General features: G+C 35.1%; 1 protein-coding gene across 2 annotated transcripts in view; it reads right to left on the reverse strand.

Moving 5' to 3' along the window:
• Window positions 1–14,802, reverse strand: part of PIK3C2G (phosphatidylinositol-4-phosphate 3-kinase catalytic subunit type 2 gamma) — a 326,439-nt gene that overhangs the window by 234,289 nt on the left and 77,348 nt on the right. Inside the window, exons 11-12 of one of the 2 annotated variants that reach the window (XM_029955769.1) lie at window positions 11,985–12,107; window positions 5,106–5,237 (exon numbers count right to left, since the gene is read on the reverse strand). In XM_029955769.1, the coding sequence (XP_029811629.1) occupies window positions 5,106–5,237; window positions 11,985–12,107 (255 nt within the window). The remainder of the gene's footprint in view (window positions 1–5,105; window positions 5,238–11,984; window positions 12,108–14,802) is intronic. The other variant, XM_029955770.1, reaches the window with a different exon arrangement.

A 14,802-nucleotide genomic window follows, 5' to 3' on the forward strand; every position in this document is an offset into this window, starting at 1 on the left:
TAATTGCATTTTTCTTCACATCTAAGTTGTACAATGAATTATACTTATGACCTTACTATATTTATATGTCCTGGGCATAGCTCACTTTGCAAATCTAAGTGATTTAAGCTGAATCCTACAGTCGATGGAGGGACTCAAGAATAACTGTTACCATCTGTCATTATTCTCTTGGACGAAGTCTGGATTAACAGTTGCCATGGACTTAACCCTGAGGCATATTGTACAGAATGAAGTCAGAACACTTAATTTAAGCATCTGTATGAAGAGACATCAAGCAATAGGGCATAGTGAGAATAAAGGTCTAGCTATCTGAGTGAGGTTAATATAACTCACGCTTCAAGGAAATGGATGGGGGAAAGGATGTTTGGCACCATTCTTTAAACTCTCTGTGTTTGATATTAGTGAATTCACTTTCTGATAATAGATTACATCTTACATCTCTTGAGATATTGCCAATATGGTAAATAAATTTCCATAGACTTCTGTAAATAGAAAATATGAGGATGATGAAGACCATTAGTAGAATTAAAATGTGAATAGAATGCATCTAAGAGTGACGGAAGTCTCATGAAGAAGATGAAAGTGGAAACCTTTAACACCCAGGCCAGTGGGAACCACAGTTATTTTTATATTACTACTGTTAAAGTTTTATTAAGTCAATTAAAATTAAGCAAAAAATTAAAACATTTTAAAGACAGGAGATGGGGAACAGTTTCTTTTGTTAAAAGAAAACCAGAGTATATCACAACATCTGTACCCTATCTTCATTAACTAACCTGAATTAGCTTAACTTTTTTGAACTTCTTGGATAAGCTCAGTGATTTTTTCAACGGAATTTTTTTCCTATGCCTTGATGGTAGGAGGTGGACTTTATTTTTTTAAAAATTTTTAATGTTTTATTTATTTTTGAGAGAAAGTGTGAGCAAGGTGGGGGGGGGTGGTCAGAGAGAGAGGGAGACACAGAATGTGAAGCAGGCTCCAGGCTCTGAGCTGTCAGCACAGAGCCCGATGTGAGCCTCGAACCCACGAACTGTGAGATCATGACCTGAGCTGAAGCCAGACGCTTAACTGACTGAGCCACCCAGGAGCCCCTAGATGTGGACTTTAAAAGTGGTGAGGAGGTGGTGATGGTGGAGGGCACTTAAGGGGAAGAGCACTGGGTGTTGTATGGAAAACAATTTGACAATAAAATATTATGGGAAAAAAAAAGTGGTGAGGAGATGGCAAGTAGGTTGGATTCTAGAACCTTAAATTCCCCCTCTCTTACTCCTCACCCAACATGGACTGGTCATCACTCTTATACTCTGAGGGTTTGAATAAGATGCCATTAGAAAAAGGGTCACACTGCTAAATATAACATTTCAAAGTATTTTTTTCTGGAACACCCTTAAGGATATATTATATTTCAAAATTGTATAAATTCTTATGCTTAGAAAAACCAACCCCAAATCCATGGCACCAGGAGAACAGACGGGCTGGTTTAGCCTCTCTGTATCCCTGTTTCCTGTAGCTATGAAATAAACAGTTGAAATAAAATATTGCCACTTTTAGCTATAGTATTCTATGTGAATCCATGGCCTGGCATACTGGAACCAAGAATAGAAAAGACTCCAGATCTGGACAGTCAGCCAGTCCATAGGATCTGATGTTCTAAAACTCTTTGGGATTCTGCTGATCCTAGGTCTACTGGGTTTCATGCCCAAGAGCAGACCACAGGCAAAACTGATGCAGAAGCGACTTGTATATTGATGAGCTTGTCACAGTGCGTTCATGGAGCAAGGTGTGACATCTAAAGGCAGGAAGGGAGGCAGCTTAAAGTAGAAACATGTGTGGAGAGAAGTCAGCCTTGCCTTCTGGTTCTTGTTCAATTCAAGTAGCTTGGCGGCCTATAAAAATTCCCTTAACCTTCCTTTATCATAGAAAGCTCCATCTGTTAATGAGGTATTTGGACTATTTGAACACTGCAGGTCCCTGCTGGACAGGATGAATAGACAATAAGGAATTCTTATCCACAACTTTTTTATATTTGATTTTGAGGATATATCTGAAATGATAAGATACAGTGGGGTCAGAGTTGACTACTCAAGCAATAATCTAAGGAAATCAAGTTGTTTTAAAATTAAGATTTATATTGGCTCTCTTCTGATTCAAAAATGATTCTAATTTTTCTGGGCTTTAACTCGCCTGTAAAGCTTTGGGAATACTGATGCCTGGGACCCAATGCAAACCAATTAAATCAAAATATTTGGGAACACTTGGGTTTTGGATTTATTTTAAAATCTCCCCAGGAGGTTCTATTGTTCAATCAGTATTGAGGATTTCTGTGTTGAAGGAGTTGACCATGATTTAGAAATGCTAAGTAACTACCACAGTATTTGTTTTGAATTTAAGTACGAAAGGTAGCTCACAGAAATTGTTGAGGTGAGAAAAACACTTTCTTTTGCAGTGTGGAGGCATTGTGAATACAAATGCAATGGAAGTTCTGTCTGCAAAAGAAAGGATTATAAAACTTCTGTGGACAAAATTTTACCTTTGTACTTTGGATATTTTTTATAGACCTGAAGGTGAATTTGTGTGCTTCAAAATGTTGAAATTTAGTTTTATTTGTAGACATTCCTGATGCAGGCATAACTGATATATCTGAGTTTAATCACCATTGGCTCTTCTGAAAACCACTTCTGGAAACCACAAAGAGGTAGGAAACCTTTAATGCTGCATATTTTCAGATTGTGGGTAGGTTGGAAAATATAAAGATCTAAGTGTTCATTATAACTCCACATGGCTAGCTATGGGCAATTCAAACTGTAATAAGTGACAGATTCAATATGAAATGTTTATGGGCAGGGGTCATTCTGGGAAAGGAAATGGAATTAAATGGCCTATTTGCTGTACTCTGGGAATATGTGCATCAAATAAATTGGGTTAGAATCTCTGTCACTCAGAGCAGTGAACACAGTGGGAGGCATTGCATTTCTCCAATAGTTCCACCTGATGAATTTCTGATGTCTTGAAAAGATCTGGATTTCTTCAAATTGTTTAGCACAGGAGAGAAGCAGATTTCTGATTTTCAGGAGAAATGACCTTTTAAGAATATATTTACAAATGCTTATCAAAGCGCTCTTTGAAGTAAGATTTGTTTTCTGATGTGATGTTTCATCATCCACAATTTCAATACCTTCCCTTAGGAAAACACCACCGACTATCAGTCCCAGATAGCATTAGTTAAAGATGAACATTCACAAAATATGTTTACTAATGGTAAGTGATACATGACAAAACAACATGGAGGCAGTATTTTTACCATCATAGCTATCTAGAGAAAAAGCCTTGAAGATTAGTTTGAAAGACATATAGTCCAAACTTCTTATATATTTAATATGTATTGATTGTCTGTTATGTGTCTGTAGTCTGTTAGATGATGGACGGGAATAAAATGGACTGAATTTTTTTCAGTGAATAGCTAGAAATATTACTCCACAAACATGCTGAATGTTACAAATTCTGCAGTTGAAACTTTAAAGAAACTCACTCATGAGAAAGAAGGGCACTTGCATAGCTGCTTCTAGTGAGAAAGTAATGAAAGTTCTTAGCTAACAAATCAGATTTTTAAAATATCTACTATAGCAGTAGGTATTGTTTTTAGGGCTAAATCATTTCTTTATTTTTTAAGATTTTATTTTTTTAAAATAATGTCTATATTCAATGTGGGGTTCAAACCTATAACCCAGAAATGGAGAGTTGCATGCTCCACTGACTGAGCCAGCCAGACGCTCTAGGGCTAAAGTGTTTCTAATAGTCTTTTGAAGTGTTATTTCATTCTAAATCTCCTATAGAGTTTGATTTTTTTTCCAGTTCATTTTAGTAAACAAACCTCTACTGATTGCCTCTTTATAAGAGCTACAATATTAGGTGATAGATATTATAAAGACAAATACATTACTTGTCCTCCAGAAACATATTTGCAGGGGCACCTGGGTGGTTTAGTCAGTTGAGCATTGTTAGACTCTTGATTTTGATTCAGACCATGATCTCTCACAGTCATGATATGGAGCCTCATGTCAGGCTCCAAGCCCAGGGTGGAGAGTCTCTCTCTCTCCTTCCCTCTCTGCCCTCCCTTTGTGTTCACATGTGCACACTTATTCTCTCTTTCAAAAAAAAAAAAAAGAAGAAACATATTTGTGGAAATGGACTATTGCATGAAAACAAGTAAGAGAGCAACACACACCAGATCAGAATTAGTCCAACAAAGATGATCTTAAAGATTTATCATGGTTGCTTTGATGATAATTTATTATAATGACTAAATTTGGGAACAAAAAACTGATGAACAATTTTCTTAGCATTTTTATATTTTTTATATTATTATATTTTATATATTATAAACATTCTTTATAACAATATTAAAATGCCAATATATGTTCTAGATTTTTAAAGATCTTGTGTTGAGTCAATTCTAACGCAAGTCCTGCCACATGAAAAATGACTAAACTGATTTATTTGAAATATTTTTATCTTAACAGCATAGAAAACCATGTAATTGATTTCATCAAAAATTCTGAGTATTAATTGCTCCAAATCCTTATGGTTAAGTCAGCAGTTATTTTGCAATGGCCAGTTCTGATATAATATCTAAACTCATAGTTGGTTTATTTTTCTGAAAAACTTTATCTTAAAGTTACCAAATATTTTCTTCTTGTCAATAAAAGATCAGCAAAATGGTTACATTGTATAATTTTACTTCAGCCATAATTCCATGACTCACACGGTTTCTAAGTGACAGTTTAGATCTACATCATTTTGAATGACTAATTTCAGAGAAACTGGCCGGTCAGAGAAGGAAAAGCAATTGAGATTGGTCAGACCAATACCCTTTTATTATAAATGACCCAGCTGACAAGTTGAGCATGAGGCTTGTTTCTAAACCCGTTTCTACAGTTTTGCTTTTCAGTTCCACTTTCAATAGTCATGACTTATATTGATCTACCTCAATTTTAGAATAAATGTTTTCTTGACTTTCTCATTATGCCATATACTTCAAAATATTCATTTCCCAGGGAGTTTTATTGAGATGAAAGCTTTTTTAAAATCACAAATGATCTACTTACTCTTTTGGAAACAATGGAAGACAAGTCCAGGCCAGTAAATTGGCATTATTGGTTGCACAGGAAATCCCAAACAATCTTATAGTAAGCATGGATTCCCTTGGAAGTGACTTTATTTCAAGAGGAAAATTGATCCTAAAAATAAAAGAAAGAAGTATAACCCAGTTACAAACATATCCTCATAGATATTTCCTTGTAATATAATGTTATGTGATAAAACTAACTATTTTAATTGAGGGATCCTTTTGAATTTTTTGTTTGATCTTATAAAAATAGAAATATAGCAAAAATACATAAAATAGTGAGACTGGTTATTCAATAAATGTGAATTGCTTTAATTATAATTTTGTGATGTAGTCTTATTTTTAAAAATTACAATGCCAAGCATTTACTCTTTGTAAACACAGAGGAAATAATGACTAACATTGTCTTAGAGAATGGCAGGGAGGAAGGAAATAACCTGAAACAACTCTTAAAGCATAAATTGGCTATACTCAGATTGAGATTTGGAAAAGAATATTCCAAGAAGTGAAAAGTATATATACAAGGTCATCTATGCATGGAAAGATTAAGTGTAGCAGAGAAATGGTGAATGGCACATTGTGGCTAGAACAAGTGATGTGGTCAAGTTGGTTGGGGAAGAGAACATAATTGAAAAGGTAGATAGTTGCCTGAATGCCTAAAAACTCCATATGCTAGGCAAGGGAATTTGATCTTTTTCCTCATGGCAAAAGGGAATATGTGAACAAGACAGCTAAAAATACAGAGAATTGTTCACAATTTTAAATGTGAACCATTTTGGGTAATGATGAAATCCCAGGCATTTGGGGGATAACTGCTAAAATGTAATGGTCATACCAATTTCTGGATAGGTCAAAGTGAAGGAACTTCAAATATAGATCCTGGATGAATTGTAGATTTTGGGCAAAAAAGGTGGCCAAGAATAAACACAGGATTGTCAATGGTGAAAAAAACTTGAATTCAGGCACTGAGTCCATCAATATATAAAAGAGAATGTCTAGAAGGTCACATGTGATACTATAGACACTGACAAGAGTGCACCTGGTTGGGGTAAGTGTCCAAGAAGAAGAAGCTTTGACAGAAGGTTGAGAGTGTGATCTGAGGTCTCTGATGGTGGGCAGGGAGAAGAGTCCCTTTCTTTCCTTTCTGGAGTTATCTCAGTTCCATAGAAATGATTAGGTTCTATTATAAGAATCTCAAGAGAAGTATGACATTTAGGAAAGATCTATTTATGAGATGAGGAGATGAAAAGTATAGTTTTCAAATGGTTTAGATGGGGCAATATGTTTACTAGAAGATGAGAATGCTAAGAAGAAATGGAAAAACTAGAACAGAGTTTAGCAGATGGGGAAGATTCATGGAACTGATCCACCAAGAGATGAGAAAAGAAAGAGAAAAGTGACTGATAGAGCAAATGGGAGAGTTTGTATTGTATGATACCTGATGGTATTAGGTATGAGGAATATGAACAGAATTCATGTTCCTTCTGATTCCCAGTTGAATTTTGACATCAAGTAGATAATTATTAACAGACTGATGATGACCAAAGCCAATGTTCAATTGGAAATTGCTGACTGAGGTTGGCCCAGTTGAGACCTCAGGTAATATTGAGCATTTTCTCACACGAGAATTTGGCTATCTAATTTGGATGCTAGGAAGAACATGTTAAATAAGATACTGGTGGCCTCCTTTTGTGAGTGGCTGGGCAGTATCCAGTCTGAAAAAAATGAGGAGTTAAATTCAACCCAGTGACCATACTGATCTGAGGAAGTACAAATCCATCTTCCCAATATGTTGTTCCTTGTGATAAAGAGTCCCAGATCCAGGGTATAATAAAGCGGCTAACAAGAAGGAAGACAGAGGGGTATTACAGAGGTAAAATTAATAACTAACATTTGAGTGAGCATATTACTGGAATCGGATAATGAAGAATTAAAGATGAATTCTAGATTTCTAGATCATGTTATAGTGGATAAATTTAACTGATACAGAAACATAAAAGAACCAGAAAATTCGGGTAACGGTAATATGTACAGTCTAAGGTATGATATAATTGAATTAATAACAACTCAGATGTCAATATGTAAGCTATGTGTGGAGAGGACAAGTCAGAAATCTGGATCCATATAGAGCTGCATTCAAATATTGGCTCATTTTTCCTTATCCACACAATAAATCAAACATTGAATAACACAATAGGTGGCATTTGGTAGATTGTTTATCAGCAACACATTCATTATTCAACCAAAAATGTAATAATTTATAGTAGCTATTGTGAACAAATAAAATTTAATTCTAGTTAAAAGTAGGGAAGGTAGGAGTGCCTGGGTGGCTCAGTCGGTTAGGTGTCCAACTTCAGTTCAGGTCATGATCTCGTGGTCTGTGAGTTTGAGCCCTGTGTCAGACTCTGTGCTTCCAGCTCAGAGCCTGGAGCCTGCTTCGGACTCTGTGTCTCCCTCTCTCTGCTCCTCCTCTGCCATGCTTCTGTCTATCTGTATCTCTCAAAAGTAAATAAACATTAAAAAAATTTTTTTAAAACAGGGAAGGTAAATAAAGACTATGGTGAATAAAATCTATTTTTCAAGATTATCCAAGTTTAGATTATTAAAAATAATTTGTCTCACATTTAGATATTTAAAAGTCTTTCTTTTCTTTCATATTCCTTCATACCCAAAATATCCACTTAAGATAAAGTGGATATGCTTCTCAGCTTAAAAGACGTTCTGAAACTCAACATAAAATGTTGATGATCCTGTGGATTGCATAGTAATTTCTTGAATGTGCTCTCTTTTACTTGTAATTGATTTTCTATTGAGTTTTCATATTTCTGTGCTAGAATGGAAGATATAATTTTGCCCCCAATACTCCCCCACAAAGTGTTCTTTTTCTCATTGAGTCTGGCTTCTTCATGTATAGCTTCACTTGGTAGTGAGCTTTCATATCAAGAATGACAGAAATTCAATCAGTTACAGTGGATAGTTACTGTCAATTTCCATTTTATCATTTTTATTAATAAAAATAAATTCTTCTAGGGTAAGAATACATGCTCTCTAAATAGTTATTTATTCACTTCTTGAATACATATGGATCTTTAAAGCCAGAATAATCTCACACACCCTGGGAAATCTTATTTTTAACTTCTATATAGCTATTGAAAAATTAAAGGAGTGAGCTTTCAGACAAAAAAAAGTTAGAAAAATACTTTAAGAGACAATTTAACCAGTAAAGTTGGATTGCTTCTCTTTTTTGCAAGTAGCTGGCATGGATCTCAAGTTTTAACCATATATTTGCCTTATTCTACTATTAAAAAATAATTGTATTTAATAGTACTATTAAAAATAAACACTAAAAGTTTTCTGAAACATCTTTTCTTCTATATGAGGTAGTTTTCCTAAGATCAGAGTAAGTTTTTCATAGTAAAAATGGGAGATTTAATGAAGTAAGAATGTTTAGAATTCTCTTTTTAAGACATATACAACAATAAGCGATTGTAAGGACTTTGATTTTTGTCTGAGTGAACTGGGAGTCATTTCAGGATTTTTAAACAGAATAGAATAGCCTAACTTACATTTTAAAATAAGTCACATTAGCCACTGTGTGAGAAGGACTATAGAGTTGCAAGAGAAATAGGGAGACCATTATAAAGCTACTGTGGTAAGTCAGGAGAGAAAGACTGGGGGCCTAGACCAATGAAAGTGATGAGAAGTAATAGGAAATATTTTGAGGAGAGAGCCTGTGCGATTCCTGAGAACAAGAAGATTCAGGTTAAGGATGTGACCTGAAAAACTGGAACTGAAAAGGATCATCTAGGGTGGCTATCCATGGATGGAACAAGTATGGAATGTAAGGTTTACAGTATTGCTTTAAATATGTTGAGTGTATAAATGTGGAGTTAGTGACTGATGCTTGGTTGGTGATATAATTTTTGGAGTTGTTGGCATACAAATGCGTTTAAAGATATGTGATGGTAACAGAAAACTAAAGGAGGAAGTTTAAATACAATAGAAAAAAGGTGTAAGTGCTGAGATCATGATCAGTCTGGGAAAAGAAGAAGATAGAGAAGTAATGTCCAGTTCGAAGAGAATATGGGAGCCAAGTGGAGAGCATATTTCAAGATGGAAGGTAAGATCAACAGTGCCAAATACTCCTAAATAGAGGATGTAAGATGAAAATTGGGAAACCAACATTAGATTTAACCATGCAGGTCACTAATAAAAATGGGTAATTTCAATGAAACAGAGGTGATGGAAGCTTAATTAGAGTATATTTTAGAGCACAGAAAAAAATTGAAGAAAGTGAATATACACAACTCTTTGGAAGAGTTTTACTATAAAGCAGAGGAAAAAAACAGGGTTGCTGCTGGTAGGAGAATGGAGCTTTTTTAAAATTTAAGATGCGAGGACTACATATAGAATGTAAATACTCTGCCAAGGATTTTCTATGTTTTAAGAAATAGTATAGAAATCACCGTAAAAACATCAGCTTTTGAGTGAGAGTACATCTCAGCACTAGTTCTGCTGTTTACTGGTTGTGGGACCTAGGACAAGTTAATTAAGCTTCATAAACCTCAATACACTGATCTTTTAAAAAGGATGACAATACCTGTTTCATATTTTTGTTGTTAAGATGAGATGATATATTTTGGATATACTATGATGACTGAAATATGTTGTCGAACTTATGTCATGTATTATAAATAACAAATTTTCTGTCCTTAGTGTACAGTTTCATAATGGAATGGATGATCAATTATAGTATAATAGATATATGTTTAAACATACATAAGGAATGCTACAGGCACCTAGAAGAATGGTAAATAACCATTTTTAATGGAAATGAAATCAAATAAAAATAATTCTAGGTTGAGGTCACTAACTCTATTGGAGGAATCAAAAACTCACAGTAAAGATAATATATATACAACCTTGAAAAAAGAGAAGAGAATATATCAGTATAGTTATTCCAACAACACTAATGATTTTCAATTTATTTGGTGATTTTGGGGGGGGAATTTTTTTTTAATTGGCATTTGAATTAATAGGTTTTTTTCTTGAATTGTTTAAATGGGGGCACATATCTATCAGCTGAAAATTAATCTGATTTTTTGAAATACTAGGAATAAGTTTTCATTAAGTCAGAAGAATAATTTTAGTCATTGAGCTAATTAATAAAGGATTAAAAGAATCATTTGTTACATGAAATTCATTTGTTTGTCCATAAACACTTACTGAACTCTTACTCTATCTAATGCTGCTTGTGTTGCTAGGAACAGAATGAATATTTTTTTTAAATAAAATAAAATACCAAAAACAAAAGATCTTTTTTCATTTGGCAAAATCAAACAGAAATATAAGCAAACACATTCAGTAAGAGAGTAGACTGAGGTTCACATCAACCAACAAAAGAAAAAGTGGCCAATTATTTCTAATGATACAAAAAATAGTTTACAGAGAAGGTAAAAGAGTGTCCTGAAAAATAATTAGGTATTCCCAAGGTGGCCAGTAAAGGCAATGTGCTCTTGACAGATGGAGGACCCTTAGCAGAGACATGATTTCTCAGTTTATAGTTAGGGTAAATAGATCAGATGTAGAATGACTGGGTATAGGGGCAGCAAGTGGGCTAACTTCAGAGATACAGGTGCAGAAATAGGCAGGGAACAAACCACTGGGAACCTTGTATACTGTCTTAAAGGTTTTGCATTTTATCTTATAAGAACTGGGGAGCCACTAAAGAATTGTATAAGCAGAACTCATTCTATGCAGTAGAAGAGGATTTTGTAATTGAAGAACAGGTCTTTGGTCAAAGGAATTAAGAACCTAACCAAAGAGAGGAAGGTAAATGTTGTCATAGTCATAGAAGACGGGGAATTGCTTTAGCACAGAAGGAACCATGAGTATGTACAAATTGAAAGCCACATATCATGTCTCCATTGATTGAGGTAACACTAAGATTGGGATAAATGGTGCTATCTAACAACATTCTTGGAGTCCTAGAAATTTTGAACCATATTTCTCAGAGAAAAAACACAATACTGGGGAGTCATTCTCAAAGAGCCAGATCTTGTGAAAGCGCTGAGGGATAGTGAGTTGGGAGTTATTTGTTTTGTTTTTATTATTTGAGGTGGGATGAAAATTGATGTCAGTGCAGCATTTGGAGACCCCAGAGAAACGACTGAAAACTAGTGGAGTAATATCATAGGAACAGCAAAGAAAAGTAATCATGAAATAAAGCAGAAGTAATCATGAAATAGCCATAGCCAAGGCATGAGTCTCTTGAGATTCTGAGTAAAGTAAGGATTTGAGGAGGAGTGAGGGGATATAAGAGAGCAGGAAGGCATAGATTGTGTCAAGAAGGTGCTTTTTTCCCTCTTGTGTTAACAAGTCTCCATTAAATGAGAAAGTAGAAACCAGTCACCCAATATTAGATGGCAGTTTACACAAGTGTACCAACAAATGTGATTGTTTAAATACATTTATAATTGGCTTTCATGGGAAAATGCAGATACATATTTTAACTAATTTCTTTCTTCTTTGTTGTATCTGGAATCTACTTGTCTCAACCCCAAACAAGGGGTATCTCTTATATCCATAGCCTGTGAATGATTAATAATTCTGCTTTCTCCAATTTCCCTTTGTGATCAATTTGTTGATGTAGATTGGGTACTTGTCTAGGTTTCTAAATAAATTTTTTAATCTATTGAATTGTGCACTCAGTTATCTATGAGCATGAGCATATTTATCACATCACTGAATCACATCAACTGGTAATATTTTTTGCTTAAAAAATCACACTGTTCACTTAAAAAAGAATCATTGATCTCTATTAGATAAATGATTCTGTCAAAATAAAGATTAAACTTACATTTCATTCCAGTTAATCAGGAAAAAGAACAATTTTTTGACTGGAATATTTCTGTAGCTTCTCACTTGGCATAACTTCTTTCCAGCATATGTAAGGCAACAGGTAAAAGAAAATGCTTTATAGCTAAAAAAATAAAATAAAAATAAGAAATTAACTCAATAAGCTGAAGACTATAAATAAGTTTTCTAAAGAGTTTTTTTTAAACATTTTATTATTTTATTTTTGAGAGAGAGAGACACACACACAGAGTGTGAGCAAGGAAGGGACAGAGAGAGAGGGAGACACAGACTCAGAAGCAGTCTCCAGGCTCTGAGCTGAGCTCAGAGCCTGACACAGGGCTCAAACCCACAAATGTGAGATCATGACCTGAACTGAAGTCCGACGCTCAACCGACTGAGCCACCCAGGCGCCCCTCTGAAAGCTTTAACAGCTGCTGAACCACACTGTTTTTAACTACCACTTCTGCTCTCAAACCGACTGAGCCACCCAGGTGCCCCGAAACCAGTTTTCTATATGGGTCAATTATTTTTATAGTTAAAAGTCAAATGAAAAAGTTATTTTGCTTGTATAAGGTATGCTTCAAAAATTAATATAAAAATTTATGTTGGGTGACATCAGCAAGGTGGTACAACAGGAAGCCCTAAACCTTCCTTCCCTCATGGAAACACCAATTCAGCAATATATGGATCAATTTCCTTTGTGAGAAATTTAGAAACAAGAGCCTCCTTCACTCTGGGCAAGTGCAAACCAGTCACAAAGAAATCAGTAGGAAAATTTGTGAAACTCCTTTTCCAGAACTCCTCCCTTAGCCTATGCAGTGTGATCATGAGGAAACCCAACTCCGAGCTTCTCCCTGGGGTGGGAAAGAGAAAACTGGAACATATATCCAGCATTCAGACTGTTTTAGGGGGCTATCCAATGAACTAGTTTCTGTCCTCCCTAAATCTAAATGCTGAATAGAATGGGTGCCAGGTTGGGGGTCTCTGAGAAAAAAGGCAATGGCTTGAACTAGCACAAATTCACTTGCCACTGTCCTTTCTCCGTCCTCATTGCAAAATGAGGGGGAGAAAAATCCCAACTTCTGGCTTCTTCCTAGGGAGAAAAAGAGTTGGACTGTGTGTCCAATGTTCCAGCATTTTGGGTAATGGCCTGAGGGAATGGTTTCTGTCTTACTTAACTCATAGCACAGATGGGACCTGGCAGGGAGCAACTGAGAACCAAAAAGAGCTGGGGAGCTTACAGAAGCACTGGAGAACTTGTAGTACGATAAACAGACACTATTACGAGCTCCAGGAGTGCTTGGGTGGCTCAGTTGGTTAAGTGTCCGACTATGGCTCAGGTCATGATCTAACAGTTTGTGGATTCAAGCCCCATGATGGGCTTTGTGCTGACAGCTCAGAGCCTGAAGCCTGCTTCAAATTCTGTGTCTCCCTCTCTGTCTGCCCTCCTACTTGTGCTCTGTCTCTCTCTGTCTATTAAAAATGAATGAATGTTAAATTTTTAAAAATTAGCTCCTGAAGAAAGAAGCAAAGTGTCTCTAATTGGGAATTTATACACATAAATCCAGAGAAAAGTTTTGAAGGCTCCAGAATCTCCAGTTGTACTGATTGGTGACATTCTTTCCCTATATGAAACCAATCTATAAAGACTGTACTTTTTCAAGTACACAGACCCCAGTACAAAGTAACAAGGCACACAAAGGAAGAGATAGATTGGCCAAACAAAAGGAACAAAATCAATCTCCAGAAACCAACCTTAAATAAATGGAAGTATAAGAACTACCTAACAAAGAACTTAAAAGGCCTTTTAAAAATGTCCAACAAGCTTCAGAAAGTGATCCATGAACAAAATGAGAATATCAATAAAGGGACAGAACATACTAAAAATAACTACCCAGATATTTTGAAACTGAAGAATATAATAACTAAATTTAAAAAAAAAAAACACTAGATAGGTTCAAGAGTAAACTTGACCAAGCAGGAGAAAGATTCAGTGAACTCAAATATAGGTCATTTGAAGTTATCCAATCAGAGGAACATAAAGAAAGAATGAAGAGTAAAGAAAGCTTTATGGGATACCATCAACCTGATGTATACACACATGTGAGTCCCAGGATAAGATAGAGAGAAAAAGACAGAAAGCTTATCTGAAGAAATAATGGCTGACCACTCAACTGTGTGAAGGAAATGGACAACTAGATTGAAGACACCTAACAGACCAAACTGGGATGAGACCAAAGAAGACCATATTAAAACACATTAAAATCAAATTATCAAGAGTTAAAGACAAAGAATTTTGAAAGCATCTAGAGAAAAGTGACCCACTACAAAAAAGAGAGATCTCATAAGTTTATCAGAAAAAAACTTTGCTGGACGGAAGGGAGTGGGGATGATATATTCAAAGTGCTGAAAGAAAAAATGCTCATAAAGAATATTATAACTGGCAAAAGTGTCCTTCAAAAATGAAGAAGAAAGAAATGATTTCCCAGATAAACAAAAGCTGAGGAATTTTGTCACCACAAGACCTGATTTACAAGAAATACTAAAGGTAGTCCTTTGAAATTGATATGACAAGATGCTAGCTAGATAGCAACACAAAAGCATAAAAAAATGCAAAGCTCACTAGTCAGGGAAGATATATAGACAGATACAAAATATGGCAAAATATTTTACTAATGGTCCATGAACCAATTTAACTCTGGTATAGAATTTAAAGGACAAAGTATTAAAAGATTATAATTATAAAAATATATAAAACAAAAATGATGTAATTTGTTATATCAATAACAAATGCTTTATATTAGGCCCATGGTCACCAC

This window comes from Suricata suricatta, chromosome 10 (genome assembly GCF_006229205.1).
Source record: "Suricata suricatta isolate VVHF042 chromosome 10, meerkat_22Aug2017_6uvM2_HiC, whole genome shotgun sequence".
NCBI lineage: Eukaryota > Metazoa > Chordata > Mammalia > Carnivora > Herpestidae > Suricata > Suricata suricatta.